At 40.2% G+C, this 15854-nt stretch overlaps 1 protein-coding gene across 6 annotated transcripts in view; it reads left to right on the top strand.

Annotated features, from left to right (window-relative positions):
* Positions 1 to 15854, top strand: part of LOC112654061 (uncharacterized) — a 32001-nt gene that overhangs the window by 13230 nt on the left and 2917 nt on the right. For all 6 annotated transcript variants that reach the window (XM_025438359.2, XM_025438356.3, XM_035714383.2 and 3 more), the window contains 2 exons: positions 13532 to 13573; positions 15211 to 15270. In XM_025438359.2, the coding sequence (XP_025294144.1) occupies positions 15211 to 15270 (60 nt within the window). In that variant the 5' untranslated portion in view covers positions 13532 to 13573. The remainder of the gene's footprint in view (positions 1 to 13531; positions 13574 to 15210; positions 15271 to 15854) is intronic.

Here is a 15854-nt window from a genome sequence, read left to right as displayed (position 1 = left end):
AATAATGAGAATGAAAGAGCTTTTAGAAATTAAAATGATTGTTAAAATAAAAGTGTAATCTTACTGGAATAAAAAATACATTTTCCCTAAAAAGATAATTAGAAAAAAGATACAATAACAGCTAAAATTACTTATGAAAATTTCTCATTCAATGACCTTTGAGATGCTCCTGTTATTGTGGAGTTCTGTGAAGCAGTTCTTTAAAATCCTCCCCCTTTATTTTGAAACATGTAAAAAACCTCCAGAGAAGTTGAAAGAATTAAACAATGAACATCCATATATCCTTCATCTCAATTAACCAGTTATTGATATTTTGCCACATTTTTAGTATCTTTCCTACTTAACCATTTTTGTTTCCTTCCAAATTTCTGAAAAGTAAGTCATAGCCACCAAGATCTGTAAAATTTTGATCCAAATTTTATGGTTGAGATGATTTTGAGTTGGGCAAGACTTTTTTTTCTTCAAAATCAATTATTTAGGGATCCCTGGGTGGCTCAGCAGTTGAGCATCTGCCTTTGGCCCAGGGCGTGATCCTGGGGTCCTGGGATCGAGTCCCACATCCGGCTCCCTGCATGGAGCCTGCTTCTCCCTCTGCCTGTGTCTCTGCCTCTCTCTCTTTGTGTGTCTCTCATGAATAAATAAAATCTTAAAAAAATCAATTATTTGCATGCAAGTACTTTTTTTTAAGTACTTGTTTTTAAAATATGTTTTTGAACATGGACTTTTCATAATTGTTATTATGTAGCCTTAAAAGTTCATGGGCTTGATCATAAAAGTAAACAAAAGAAGAAAAAAATATTAGTCCAGAAAAAAAACTAAATACCTGAAAGAATTTAAGAAGGAAATAATCAGGAAAAATGGAGGAAAAGAAATAATGAAAGAATGATAGTTCAGGTAACACAGAGATATGTCTTTTTAGTGAAAACTAAGTAAAAATAAATTTAAACAGTGTCTGTCTCTCTCACACATACACACTACAAACCTTTGGGAGATTTTTGATTACTAAAGATAATAGCCTAAAAGCTTCCGGAGAAGGAAAACAGAAAAAAACCTAAGAAAGAATGAGAATTAGACTGTCTTTAGCAAGAATGTATGTTAGAAGATACTGAAGCAGACCTTTAAAGGTCTGAATAGAAAGGGTTCTGAATATGGAATTCTGTACCCAAACAAATAGAAAATGGAAATAGATATTTCATTATGTAAGAATTCACTTTTGTTTCACATCTACATTTTTATGAAATTACTTAGTATACTTTGGAGAGAATAAAACATCTCTCCAAAGTGACAGGAGAATCCAATGGAAAAAAAAAAAAAACAACCCTAGAATGTTAGCAGAAGCCTGAAAAATAATGGGTCTGCATTAGAACAGGCTGTTAAAGGATCAGAAGAATTCATTGAAACAAAAAGCAGATTCCTGTTAAACATATAATTAAGAGGCTGGATGATCATCACCAAAAGAGGCATAGGTGTATGCTTCATTTTGTCAAATAAAAGAGGTTATTGGAAATGCCAGGGAGGGATGCCTGGGTGGCTCAGTGGTTGAGCGTCTGCCTTCGGCTCAGGGAGTGATCCAGGGATTGTGTCCCAAATCAGGCTCCTTGCAGGAGCCTGCTTCTCCCTCTGCCTGCGCCTCTGCCTCTTCTGTGTGTCTCTCATGAATAAATAAATAAAATCTTTAAAAAAAGAGAGAGAAAGAAATGCCAGGGAAGAGGAAGTTCTATAAGAACATGGTAGTCCAGATACAAAAACTAAAATGTAACACTGTAAGCAATTACTAGAGTGTGAAAGGATTTGATCAGTACAAATCTGGTGATAGGATTACATTTCTTACTCTTTGGATTTAATCTTAGTCCTTGGTCCTGCAGTGAATGATATTTATAGAAATATAATCTCATAAGTACTATATATTCATTTGGAAATTTTAGAATCTATATTTAAAATACAGAAAACAATGACTAAACTGTGTAAAGCTCAAAGTTATGTAACCAATTAGGATAAAAGAGGTGCACAAAAGTTGGGAGATAATTTCCTCATATAAAAGTCAATAGATGTATCTACTATGGTATCAAACTAAAGTATTGACAGGAGAAATAAAAACAATGTAAAATATGTACAAAGTCCACCAAAGCCTTTGGTGGACTCACTCAGTTGAAGATGTGTGAATCCAGGGGGACCAAGGCAGCTAGAGTTTACAGGACAGTGTACCATAGAGGAGAGAGCTGGATAGGTCATTGTGGAGATTGGGTCCACATGAAGTATTCACCAGAGTACTGATGATCAGCTTGTGTGTGAGGAAACCTGATGCCAGTAAAAGAACCACCTGAAAGAATTTTACTGCAGCGCTCACAACCAAAAGTAATGCCCATTCCTACCACCAAGACTGGAAGAACTAATTCATTAGGCACTGGGGAGAGTACTAAAAGTCTTGCTTCATTAGTGGGGAATAATTATCTCTAGCCTAAATACAGTTCTAGTTACACCAAACAAATCTTAAGACCAGAAAGGACCAGTTTCCAAATAACTACATCTTAGATCTACATCAAAGCTCCAAAAATTTTGTAGGGATACAAACATATCCAGTAGTAAATGTAAAATTCACAATGTCTAGCATCTACTCAATGATTACTGGGCATGCAAAAACGAAAAATAATCTAATCCAAGTGGAGTGAATAATCTTTGAAACTAACCCAGAACAAAGATATTAGAATTAGCAGAGAAGGACATTAAAAGTTATTAGAACAGTATGCTATAGATTGAAAAAGTAGAGAAACGGAAGACCTACAATCCCAATTTAAATTTTTGAGATGAAAAATACAGCACCTGAAATTTGAAGCTGGGTTGGATCCATGGCAGATGAGACATTGGAGAAGACTAGTGAATTTGAAACATAGTCATAGAAATTATCCAACATGAAACAGGGAAATTTGTTTTCAGGGCAGCCCTGGTGGCTCAGTGGTTTAACGCTGCCTTCATCCCAGGGTGTGATCCTGGAGACCTGGGATTGAGTCCCACGTCGGGCTCCCTGCGTGGAGCCTGCTTCTCCCTCTGCCTGTGTCTCTGCCTCTATCTCTCTCTCTGTGTCTCTCATGAATAAATAAATAAAATCTTTTAAAAAAAGAAATTTGTTTTTAAATGAACAGAGTATCAGTATGCTATCAGATAATTTACAAGTGGCCTAATACACTTGTAATGTGAATCCCTAAAAGAGAAGAGGGGAGGATATACTTGAAGAAATAATGATCAAAATTTTCCCAAATGGTTGAATACTATAAATCTACAGATTGAAGCTCAGTGTACACCCAAGAACAGGAAATATGAAAAAAATATACCAAGTACATCATAATCAAAATTTTTAAAACCAGTAAAAAAATCTAAAAGCAATTGGATTGGGGGGAGGAGCTATGGTAGAAGGAGATATTACATACAGAAGAACAAAAGTAGAGATGATGGCAGATAACCTGGTGGAAACAATGCACGTAAGAAATATTGGACTTTAGGGACCCCTGTGTAGCTCAATGGTTGAGTGCCTTTGGCTCAGGGCGTGATCCTGGGGTCCCAGGATTGAGTCCCACATCGGTTTCCCTGCAGGGAGCCTGCTTCTCCCTCTGCCTGTGTCTCTGTCTTTCTCTCTGTGTCTCTCATGAATAAATAAAATCTTTTTTTTAATAAATAAAATCTTAAAAAAAAAGAAATATTGGACTTTAAACAAAAAAATCTGTCAAGCTAGAATTCTATACTAATTCTGTACCTTATTTCAAAAACCAAAGGTGAAATAAAGAGTTTTTCAGACATACTAAAGCTGAAAATTCATCAGCAGCATCCCCTCCCTACAAGAAATATTAAAGGAACTCACTCAGGCACAAAGAAAATAGCACCAAGTGGAAACCTAGATCTACTGGAGAAATGAAGAGCACCAGCAGTGACAACTACATGTGCATTTTGTCCTCAAAACAACCTGTCATTTTTTAAGAAAGAGCAAGGCTGTTCTTATGACACTACAAAACTGAGTGAGTTGTGATTTTTCCTGATTTTTGCTTGGAATAGATATGGATCATTGCATCCTGTGGTATCATATCCTTAATTGAGCAAAAACGTCTAGAAAGTCATTTCTGTGACTTTAGCCACCAGTTTATTCATGATACCCCTTTATGAACCCAGAGAATAAATAGTGGTGGGAGGCACACGTTTTTCATTGTTTTAGCTAACTTGTTTCTGTGATTATGAAATGGACACATGGTTTCTTCAAGATACAAATTTTAAAATACTGGTTCATCAATGTTTCTGGGACCATCAGTCTGTTCTGTTAGTCATTTTGTCTGATCTTGCACCAGTGCCACCCTGTCTTAATTACTCTAGCTTTATTGTAAAACCTGATATCTGGGAAGATAAGTCTGCCCTCCTTATTCTTCAAGACTGTCTTAGCTGCTCTTGGCTGGTTCTCCTCTATACATGTTTTAGAGTATGACAGTTTCCACAAAGTAAAGGTGAATTTGTGAGTTGTATAATTCTCAGGTAGGGTTAAAGGCAAAAATGTATGCTTAAACTACTTCTTAGGTGCAAATAGTGTATGTGTACTATAAGCTTCTTTATCTTAAGTTTGTCTTTTTCAGGATTTTCACAGGGTTCTCAATTTCAGGTTCACAAATGGTTTTTCTGATTAGACTTTAGTTTGGGTCATTTCTCACCTATATGTGTCTTCATTGTATGTTTTTTTTTTTAAAGACTCTGTGAGTCTTTTTTTTTTTTAAGATTTATTTATTTATGATAGGCAGAGACACAGGAGGAGGGAGAAGCAGGAGAAGCATGCCGGGAGCCCAAAGCGGAACTGGATCCCAGGACTCCAGGATTGCACCCTGGGCCAAAGGCAGGCGCCAAACTGCCGAGCCACCCAGGGATCCCTTCATTGTATGTTTGAGGGATATTTTTCACTCTGATTGTTGTGACAGTTTGCCTCCGTTCTTAATCTCAAAAATCTGAAATATAAATGTAGCCCCAAACACCTTGGATCGTGATGGCGTGGCCCAGTTATATAATGCTTTGAATCACCCAGAGTGTAACCCATGCATGCTCAGGTAAGTCCCAGCTGTGTCCTGTAGAGAATGTCTCCAGTGAAAAGGTGGTCAGAGTCTGTTATAGCAGCAGGTCATGGTGAGTGTCCTCTGGGGTTTGCAGTGGATCATGCTGCTCTCATTGTCCCCCCACCTCCAGTAGATTGGCCAGTGAAGCATGGTAGATAATAAATAGTTAATGAACTCTAAGTGAGACAAACTTACTAAACTATAAAACATACCGCTCAGACTCCAGGATCCTTATTCCTTTCTCTCAAATCCTAAATGTTCAAAATTTGAGCATTCAGATGCTCTCACACGTGTGTGTAGATAAGATCCAGGAGGATAATGAGTTCTCTATCCTCCTGGAACCTCAGAACCAAAAATAAAAGCAAATGCAGGAATCCCATAGAAGCATCCTAAAGGTTTTCCCAAGTTCAACCCAGATGAATAAGTCTATCAGATACACATACGTTCATGGTTAAATACAAAAACTCATTCTCTTTTGAAGAGACCAGATGATGGCAATTATTTGTGATAAAACACTATTTTACAGGAAAGATGGTTTTTAGTTGGGTTAGCCTGTTCTTGGTTGGTCAGTGGGATGTTTCTAGCATTCCACTGGAGGCAGGAACCCACCTAGGGGTGAGGAGAGTAACATAATCAAGATCAGGGGATGGACAGATGCTCTATGCTGCTGCTAGGCTGTGAGAAGGGTCAGTTGTAAAAACAAAAATGAACCCTACAGTTTTGTTTGGATGCTATGAGAGAATTCTCTGAGTGCTGTTGAGAAAGATTGATAGAATTATGAAAGGCAAAGAAGATATTGGTGGTGATCTTCCTGAGTTGAAGACCTCTAAATGTATTCTGTTGGAATGATCCTGAGTAGAGATGGAAATGAGGCTTATCTGCAACGAGCCAGGACTGAAACCTCATGAAGGTGTATGTGCCGCTCTCTCAACAGCCCTATTATCAGCCACATAGACTACAGTTGCTTCATGTTGTTACCTGTGGAATTCAACTATCAAAACACCTGGGGTTGGGTCCTGGTTGTGCCCTTTGAACTTTGAAAAAGACCCTTTAAAATCATTCTTTCTAACGTGCTTGTCTTTACTTTGAGAGGATCGAGTATGCTAATGTTCTGTCATTTTGAAAGAGTATAAAGTATTATTTACCAGTGGACCTAAATCAAGAACTAGAGTAGAACAAATGTTAACCCTTAACCTACTTTGGTTGGGAAGGGAGATTTGAAAGGATGTCTGGGCACAACCCAACTAAAAGGGTTCTCAGGTGTCAGTCACTCAATCTGTCCTTTATGTCCTTCTCTTTTTATTGTGTCTGCTGTGCCTTTGGGTGACACATTCATCTCTTAATTCATCTGCCCTCATCTAACCACCCCCAAAAACCTGCTTTCCCAGTTTCCAATTATTTATTCTCAGAATTTATTTAGTTATAAAATTCCTATTCCAATAGCTCCTTTTAATTATCAAGATGCAGAATATATAAAAACTATATTGAATATAAATATTTTAAAAATAAAATTTACATATAATATTTTACATATATGTATAAAATTACCTCCGTTTCTATCCCCTTTTCTCTCTGTGGAGATGAGGGATGAGGCTAAAAGTTCCAAACTTCTAACTATGGCTTGATCTTTCTGGTGACCCACCCTACCCCCCAGAAGCCCACCCAGGGTCACCTCAATAGAACAAAAAAACATTGCTGCCACTTAATGAAGGAATCGAAGGGATTTAGGAACTCTGTTCGAAACCAGGGTCAAAGGCCAAATATATTTTAAAATATTTTATTTATTTATTCATGAGAGACAGAGAGAGACAGAGAGAGAGAGGCAGAGACACAGGCAGAGGGAGGCAGGCCCCATGCAGGGAGCCCGACAGGACTCGATCCCGGGACTCCAGGATTACACCCTGGGCCGAAGGCGGCGCTAAACTGCTGAGCCACCCAGGGATCCCCATTACTAGGAATTTAAAAGGTTTTTAAGAGTGCTGTGTCAGGACCCAGGGACAGAGTATATATGTATATATGTACATACATACATATATATATATATATATCTTTTCTATCCTCGCATTCACCATTTACTATACTTGGATACTTGGCTCCCTGTGTTAAATCCCATTATTATTTGCCTAAAGTGTATAGAAGCTTTCTTCTCTGGTCGTTTTTTCAGGTCTTCATTCTTTTCTGAAGCACCCCGCCCCTGCCATGTACTCATAGAAATATAAGAACAGTTTTACACTTTTCTCCTGCTAATCTTTTATCAGCTTAATTCTCTGGTCCAGCCAGAGACCCTAAGAGGGTTTTGGAGAATTTTTTCTTCCCATACACTAACATCTTCAGTACAGTGCTGAATAGAAATAGTGATAGCAGACATCCTTGTCTTGTTCTAATTTTGAAAGGAAGCTATATTAATTTGCCAGGCTGCTGTAATGAAGTACCACAGATTGGGTGGCTTAAGTAATAGGAATTTATGGTCTCACAGTTCTGGAGGCTAAAGGTCCAAGATCAGCATGTCATCAGGATTGGTTCCTTCTGAGATTGTGAGGGAAAATTGTTTCACGCCTCTCCTGTAGCCTCTGGTGGTTTACTGGCAACCTTTGGTGCTACTGGGCCATAGAAATATCACCCTGACCTCTGCCTTCATGTTCATATGATGCTTTCACTGTGTATGTGTCTGCTTCTGTGTCCACATTTCCTCTTTTTGTGAGGACACCAGTTATAATGGATTAGGATTCACCCTAATGGCCTCATATTAACTAATTACATCTACAATAACCCTATTTCCAAATAAGGTCACATTCTGAGATATTGGTTAGGACTTCAACATATTAATTTTTGTGGGATACAATTTAACTTGTGAGAAGCTCTGACACTTTGCTATTAAATGTGTTTGCCATGATAACCTTTATTAAATAAGTTCTTTCCTGTTTCCAGCTTGCTTAAAAGCTGTTATCTTGGGGATCCCTGGGTGGTGCAGCGGTTTAGCGCCTGCCTTTGGCCCAGGGCGCGATCCTGGAGACCCGGGATCAAATCCCACGTCAGGCTCCCGGTGCATGGAGCCTGCTTCTCCCTCTGCCTATGTCTCTGCCTCTCTCTCTCTCTCTCTGTGTGACTATCATAAATAAATGAAAAAAAAAATTTTTAAAAAAGCTGTTATCTTGGATGTTAACCTTTAATCAATGTTTTTATGTACTTAATGAGAGTTAATATATGGCTTTTCTTTAATCTGATAGCGGGTGATTTATTCTAATAGCTTTTCCATTTTAGTCCATGCCTGAATTTTCAGAATAAATCCAAATTGATCATGATTCTTAATACATTTCTATATTCAGTCTGCTAATATTTTAGAAGATAGTTTCTGCATCTTTGTTCATAAGAAAGATTGGCCTATAAGTTTTATTGTTGTCATTGGACCTTCTTTACTTTTTTTTAATATTGTTAAAATAGTGAGGACTGTGACAGAGATTGTTGGTTGGTTCAGTTTGGGATAATGAAAACATTTTGGAGATGGATGGTGGTGATGGTTGCATGACAGTATGACTGTACTTAATGCCACTGAACTATACACTTAAAAATGGTTAAAATGGTAAATATTATGTTATGTGTGTTTTACCACACACACACACACACACACACACACACACACACACACACACACACCAAGCCCACAGCTAGCATGCTTAATGATGAAAGACTAAAAGCTTTCCTTTAAAGATTAGGAATAAAACAAGGATGTTTGTTCTTACCATGCCTGTTCAGCATCATACTAGACATTCTAGGCAGGACAGTTATGAAAGAAAAAATAAATAAAAAGCATCCAGATTAGAAAGGAAAAAATAAAACTGCCTCTATTTAAAGATGACATGATCTTATATATAAGAAATTAAAAGAACACACACACAAACCTAACAGAGCTAATAAATTCAGGATGGTTTCAGAATATAAGATAAATGCACAAAAGGTCATGGATTATATAATTCCATTCATATAAAATATCCAGAATAGGCAAATCTAGAGACAAAAAGATTAGTGGTTACTAGAAGCTGGGGGAAGAGGGGAATCCGGAGTGACTGCTTCATGGATATGGGGTGTTTTTTGAAGGTGATGAAAATGTTTTGCAATAAGTGGTGATTGTTGTGCATGTTTATGAACAACCTAAACCCCACTAAATTGTATATTTTAAAATGGTGAACTTCAACAAGATTATATAGATGAAAAGTGCACATGAAAATATACTCAACATATTAAGGAAGTGCAAATTAAAACCATTGTGAAAAGAGGAGCCCAGAGAGAGATGGACGAAATGTTATATGGTATCTGGGATGGAATCCTGAAACAGGAAAAGGACCTTAGCAAAAAAGTAAAGAAAGCTGAATGAAGTATGGATCTTAGTTAAATGTTGGGGCGCCTGGGTGGCTCAGTCAGCTAAGTGTCTGCCTTCAGCTCAGGTCATAATCCTGGGGTCCATGGGATCCCTGGGTGGCGCAGCGGTTTGGTGCCTGCCTTTGGCCCAGGGCACGATCCTGGAGACCCGGGATCGAGTCCCACGTCGGGCTCCCGGTGCATGGAGCCTGCTTCTCCCTCTGCCTGTGTCTCTGCCTCTCTCTCTGTGTGTGTCTCTCATGAACAAATAAATAAAAATCTTTAAAAAAAATAAAATAAAAAAATAATCCTGGGGTCCTGAGATCGAGCCCCACATTGGGTTCCCTGCTCAGTGGGAGCATGCTTCTTCCTCTCCCTCTGGCCTCCACTTGTGCTTGCTCTCTCTAGTGCATGCTCTCTCTTTCTGAAATAAATAAATAAAAACGTTAAAAAATATAATGTGTCAATTCTGGTTCAATAACTGTCCCAAGTGGACAGTACTAATACATTTAAAAGGGTTTTTTGGGATGGTGAAACTGTTTTGCATGATTAATCTATCTATACGTGTGTTAAAATTCATAGAAATGTACAACAAAAATAGTTTACTGGATGTTAATTTTAAAAAATAAAATTTTTAAATGATTTGGAGGAATTGGAGAGTAAGAATAAGGAGAACCTGTAGATTTGGTCCCTGAAAGAAGCAAACTGCACTGGATGAGATCCATCTTTACAAAGGTTTCTCCTTAGGACACTCACCAGGCTGCACAGTGTAGGTGGCTCAAATTCATGCACAAAGCCACAGACTTCTTGGCTTAAGATAGCAGTGGATTTTAGTGGGGGAGTGGGAAAAATGAGTAAAGGTGGTCAAAAGGCACAAAATCCCAGTTAGATAAATAAGTCCTGGGAATGTAATGTACATCATGGTAACTATAGTTTAAAAAAATACAAAATATATCAGTGGATAAAGTTTACTGCTGCCAGAGCGGCTGAATATTGAAGGAGAATACCCAGAAAGGAGGCACTGGCAGGGAGGAAGTCCCCTCAAATCCTTAGAAGACCCCTTTCTGCACATCTACTTGGGTGAGACTCCAAGGAGTACAGTGGAAAGCAACAGTCAAAGGCAGGAAGCAAAGGCCAGATATTTCAGCTGCTGCCTGCTCTAAAAGAGGTGATATTTGTAGTTTGCTTTTCACAAACTCAAAGGGGCATGGTAAATGCCTTAGACTGTCTGCTGAAATCCCATAGGGGCCATGTGTTGGAAGACTATGTCCTGGGACTAAGGCTTTTACTCCAATAATAATGGGGAAACTTAAACCATAACAGTTGAACCCAAACTACACAAATACAAGATCACATTCCAGCTACTAATTTGACTGCCTGCTAATACAAAAATCAACATTCTTCAGAAGATAAAAGAATGTAGAATCTGTGTAATGTCATCCCAAATGTCTATTACAGAATTTTAAGAATCCTAGACATGCCTGCTCCCAAATGTAATTCAGTATTAATAGAAAAGCCAGACAATAGCAGTAAATACCAAGACCACTCAAATGTTGGGGGGGGGGGAGAATTTGAAGCAGGTATTATAAATACCTACAAAAGAGTTTAAGGAAAAGAGTTATAATGAATACATGAATGAGGCATTTTAACAGAAAAAATTATTTTAAAAAATAGAAATACTAGAACTGAAAAAATAATTCAGTGAGTGGGTTTAACAGCAAATTGATGGTGTCCACACAAACTGTGAGATCAAATATCAAGAGACATCTCAGTTAAGGGACTGAGAACAAAATATTGAAAAAGAAGACCTATCAAACAATATTCAAGTGATGGGATTAATTGGAGTTCCAGAGGGAGATGAGAGAGAAAATAGGGTAGAAAAAAAAATGTGATTAATTAATGGCAAAAAAAAAAAAAATCCCTACATTTTGTAAAGACAAAATATTTCAGATTCAAAATCTCAGGGAACCACAAGACGATAAATATGAACAAAACCAATCTTAGACATATCACAATCAAGCTGCTGAAAAGAGAGATAAAGAGAAAATATTGAAAGCAGCCAAAGATGATAAACACATGACACACTAGAGAACAAAATGACTGGACTTTTCACTGACTTCTCACCTGAAACCATGAAGGTTGATAATAGTGGGGAAGGGTGGGGGTGGGGGGTAGTATCTTTAAAGTACTGAAAGAAAAAGATCATTAATACAGAATTCTATATCCAATAGGATAAATGAAGATTAAATAAGTATCTTCAGATTAGAAAATCATCTAAATTTATTGCCAGCAGATCTGGACAAGAAATGCTGAAGGAAATTCTTCAGGCTAAAGGGAAATAATATCAGAGAAAATCTTAGACCTTCACAAATGAATGAAGAGGACAAACAAAAAAATACAGAGAACAAACTGGTGGTTTCCAGAGAAGAGGTAGATGGAGAGATGGATGGTATAGATAAAGGGGATTAAGACTTGGCTTGATGAGCACTGAGAAATGCATTGAGTTGTTCACAATCATTTTATCGTACACCTGAAACTAATATATGGCACTGTATATTAAGTATACTTTAATTTAAAAGGAATGAATGAGGAGCAGAAATGATAAATATCTGAGTAAACATAGAAGATGTTTGTCCTTTTCTCTGAAAGATAGGACACTTTAAAGCAAAAATTATGTTACCTTGTGGTTTATAAAGTATGTAGTTATATATAACAAATACAGCATAAAGGATATAGAGGGGATGGGGTAAATGGACCCATGTCTTCATACAACCCATGAAGTTGTATGATATTATCTCTAAGTAGTTGTGAAAAGTTCAGTAGGTGTATTGCAATATTTAGAGACACTACTCAAATATAAGACAAAGAGGTAGAGTTAACTATCGGTAGATAAAATGGAACTCTTAAATACCTGACTGTGTTAAAAGACAGGAAAAGGAGAACAAAGGAACAAATATCAAAAGAATTTTTTAGATGGTAGACCTAAGTCCAACCATATCAATTATTATATGAAATATTTGTGGACTAAACAGTTTAAAGGCAGAGATTGCCAAAATGAATAAAACAAGACTATATTCTGTCTAGAAGAGCTGCACTTGAAATACAAAGAGACAGACTATATAAGTAATAGGATGGTAAAAGAACCTGCAAATGGGGAGCATGACATCAGATGCAATAGATTTCAACGCAAAACACAGTAGCAGAGATAAAGAAGGACATTTATACTAATAGAAGGTCAAGTCATCAGAAAGACATCACATGCATAAAGTGTTTATGTACCTAATAAAAGAGTTTCAAAATCCACAGAACAAACTTAACAAAAAATTTTTTAAAGATTTTATTTATTTGAAAGAGAGAGCACAAGTGGGGGGCGGTGCAGAGGGAGAGGGAGAAGCAGACTGCTGAGCAGGAAGCCCCATTTGGGACTCAATCCCAGGACTCCAGGAACATGACCTGAGCCCAAGGCAGATGCTTCACCAACTGAGCCCTAAATTCAATCAAATTAAAGGGAGAAATAGACCATCTCTCAATCATAGTTGGAAGTTTTAATATTATTAACAACTGAAAGAAAAAAACACAAAAAATCAGTAAAGACATAGATGATCTGAACATTATCAACCATACTGACCTAATTTATATTTCTAGAATACTGTAAATGTGCAAAGTAAATGTTTTTAAGTGCACATAGTATAGTCAACAAAATAGACCATATGTTAGTCGATACAGCAAGCCTCAATACATTCAAAGGGAATACAGAGTTTCTCTAACCACAATAGTGTGGGGATGGGGCACTTGGGTACCCTAGAGGGCCAGTGAGGGGATAAGTATGGGTTCAGAGAGCAAGCACAAGCAGGTGTGGAGGTAGGGGCAGAACATTATGAAGAAGAGACAGAGGATGGGTGAGGGCACCAATAACCCACCCAGACCCCAGCCTCATGGTCATTGGCTGCCACCTGCCTTCAGAGCTGCCAGGAGGGAGTGCTACTATCAAAATGGCCTAGGCCTTAAAGCTCAGGACAGAGCCCCAGGGCTTCCTGCTTGGCTTCCTTGTCTACCTGAGGGACTAATAGCTTGTCCTCCCTGCTCTGGCCCCACAGAGGGAGAGCACCTAGCAACGTGTGGAGTGTGGCCATTCCAAGGTAAGCTGCTTGGGCTGGGGGGCTGGGATTCAGGTGGGCTTACTCTGTGCCAAAGGGGAGGGATGAGCAAACCCTTTGAAAGGACAGGAAGGGTCAGAGCGGAGTATACTGAGGGCTCAAGGGAAGGGCCTGCTCTGCCCCAGTAGGGAGCCCCAACCCTTGTTCTGACTGAAGGTACCAGTTGAAGGCAGCGACCCCAGAACCTTCCTCCCCACAGAAGAACTCTGTCCAGGGCTAGGCTGAAGGGGGATGGGAGGGGTTGGAAGTTCTGGTCCGACTACAGCCCCAGAACCAAGGGCTGCCACAGTGGCCCCACAATGTCTGTACTTAGTGACAGGACCCCATTGGGTTGAGGTCCAGGGCTACCCTCATCATTCTGTTCCCCTGAAAGCCTCAGGTGAAAGAAGATAAGCTCAGGCCCCCAGAAAAGCCCCAGTGAAGTAGGCAGCATTGTCAGGACAGTGCAAAGAGAGAGGTGCTTTGTGCCCCAGTCTCTAGCTCATGGGTCGGGCCCTGCTCCTTTCCTTTCTTACAAGGAAAATGGTGGCTTGGTTCAATGAAAGCCAAAGGGAAGGGCGGCTGTTTCTCCTGGTCAGGAAGGATGCACTTCCTAGTGGGGGTGTCTGGGGGAAGGGGGCCATCGTGTGCTAGCATCATGAGAGCCGTAGTACTTGTACAGTGGTGGAGGTCAACGGCACTAGACCAGACCCTCTGGGGTTGAATACTGGTTTCTCCACCTACTAGCTTATACTCTCTCCAAGCCTTGGTTCCCTCAACTGTAAAATGGGAAAGCTAACGACATCTATTTTATGACAGTTGTTTTTAGGACTAAATGGGGTTTTAGCACAGTGTTTTGGCAGTAGATATTATTATGGGTGGAGCACCACATGTAGACCTAGATCCTCTATCTGAACGGACATCTCATCCAGACCCTGACTCAAATTCCAGGGCCCGGTTGAAGGTGGCCAGAGTGCTGCAGGGCTCCTACCTCCACTGGGGAACTTTCAGAGGGAGTCAGGGGTGGGGCCCTGCTTGCCTGGGCCTTTCCAGCTGGGTGATTCTCTGAGAGCTCTGGGCCAGGGGTCACAGGGAGGCAGCCAGCCTCTGAGGGCCCATTGTTCTTCTCTGAGCTGGGAAAGATGCCTTCTCCCCACCTCTCTTCCCCCTGATGCCTGACTCTGCATGCTCAGGAGCAGACCAAAGGTAAACAAACACTGCCGTCTCTCCCTGTGCAGCTCACAAAGAGCTCTCAGTGTCTCACAATGGTCCTGTGATTCCCAGCCTTCTGAGCTCAGTGCCTCCAGTTCACAAATGAGGAAGTTGAGGCCCACAGGGAGGAAGTGGTATATGTGATGCCCCAAATAGAGAAGTGGCTCATCCAGGATTCGGTCTCCCAGTCCTGTATCTGGTATTGCAGACTCAGGGGCACAAGTTCACAGCCATGCACCGACAGCTGCCCCGCCCCCCCCGCCCCCCCATGGACATACACACAGACACACACAGTACACAGCCCAGGGAGATACAAAGGGAGGGGCAATGGCCTAAACCCTCCCTCCTCAGCAGCCAGGTGATGATAGCTAGGTTTCTTTTTGTTTGTTTGTTTGTTTGTTTGTTTGTTTGTTTGTTCTCCTCCCTAGATGAGCTTCACAGGTAACTGGAGCAGCAGAAGTCCTCAGCTTGTCTTGTCTTCTCCCCAGGTGGGATGCCTGCTGCCCCAGTAGGGGCCAGGGTACAGCTGTGGCCACTACTTGGCCTAGTGTTAAAGGGGGGAGAGGGAAGCAGGAACCAAGGTGCCCTCCCTACCTGAGGGATTGCCAGAGAGTATGACCAAAGGCTGAGGGCTGTGCATGTGACTGGTTTAAAATCAAAGGATGTGGAAGGGGAGAGACCAGAGTCTAGGGTGACCATCCAGGTTTTCCTGGGTTTGGGATGTGCAACTTTCAATTTTAAAACCTGGAAAGTTCCAGGCAAACTGGGATGAGCTGGTCACAGTCTTCCACAGCTTCTAGTCTGGGAAAACAAGACCTCCAGGAATACATAAAGGAGACTACAGGCTAGGGCCGAAAAGGAAACAAGAGTGTCAGGGATGAGAGAGACACAGCCACATGGTGGTTGGCACCTCTGCAACTTTGGCTGAGTAGCACCACTCCTCGTTTGCATATGGGTTCTTCCCACCCCAGTCAAATCTGCTGGAGTCAGGCCCCTCCCTTCCAACAAAGACACCCAGAGACCCGGGAGTGGTGGGCCACTTCTTTGGAGGTCCTTGCCAGCCTGGGATGGG

Source organism: Canis lupus, chromosome 3, assembly GCF_003254725.2.
Source record: "Canis lupus dingo isolate Sandy chromosome 3, ASM325472v2, whole genome shotgun sequence".
In the NCBI taxonomy this organism is placed as follows: domain Eukaryota; kingdom Metazoa; phylum Chordata; class Mammalia; order Carnivora; family Canidae; genus Canis; species Canis lupus.
Note: the sequence above shows the minus strand (reverse complement) of the source record. Positions and strands in the feature narration are given on the sequence as shown.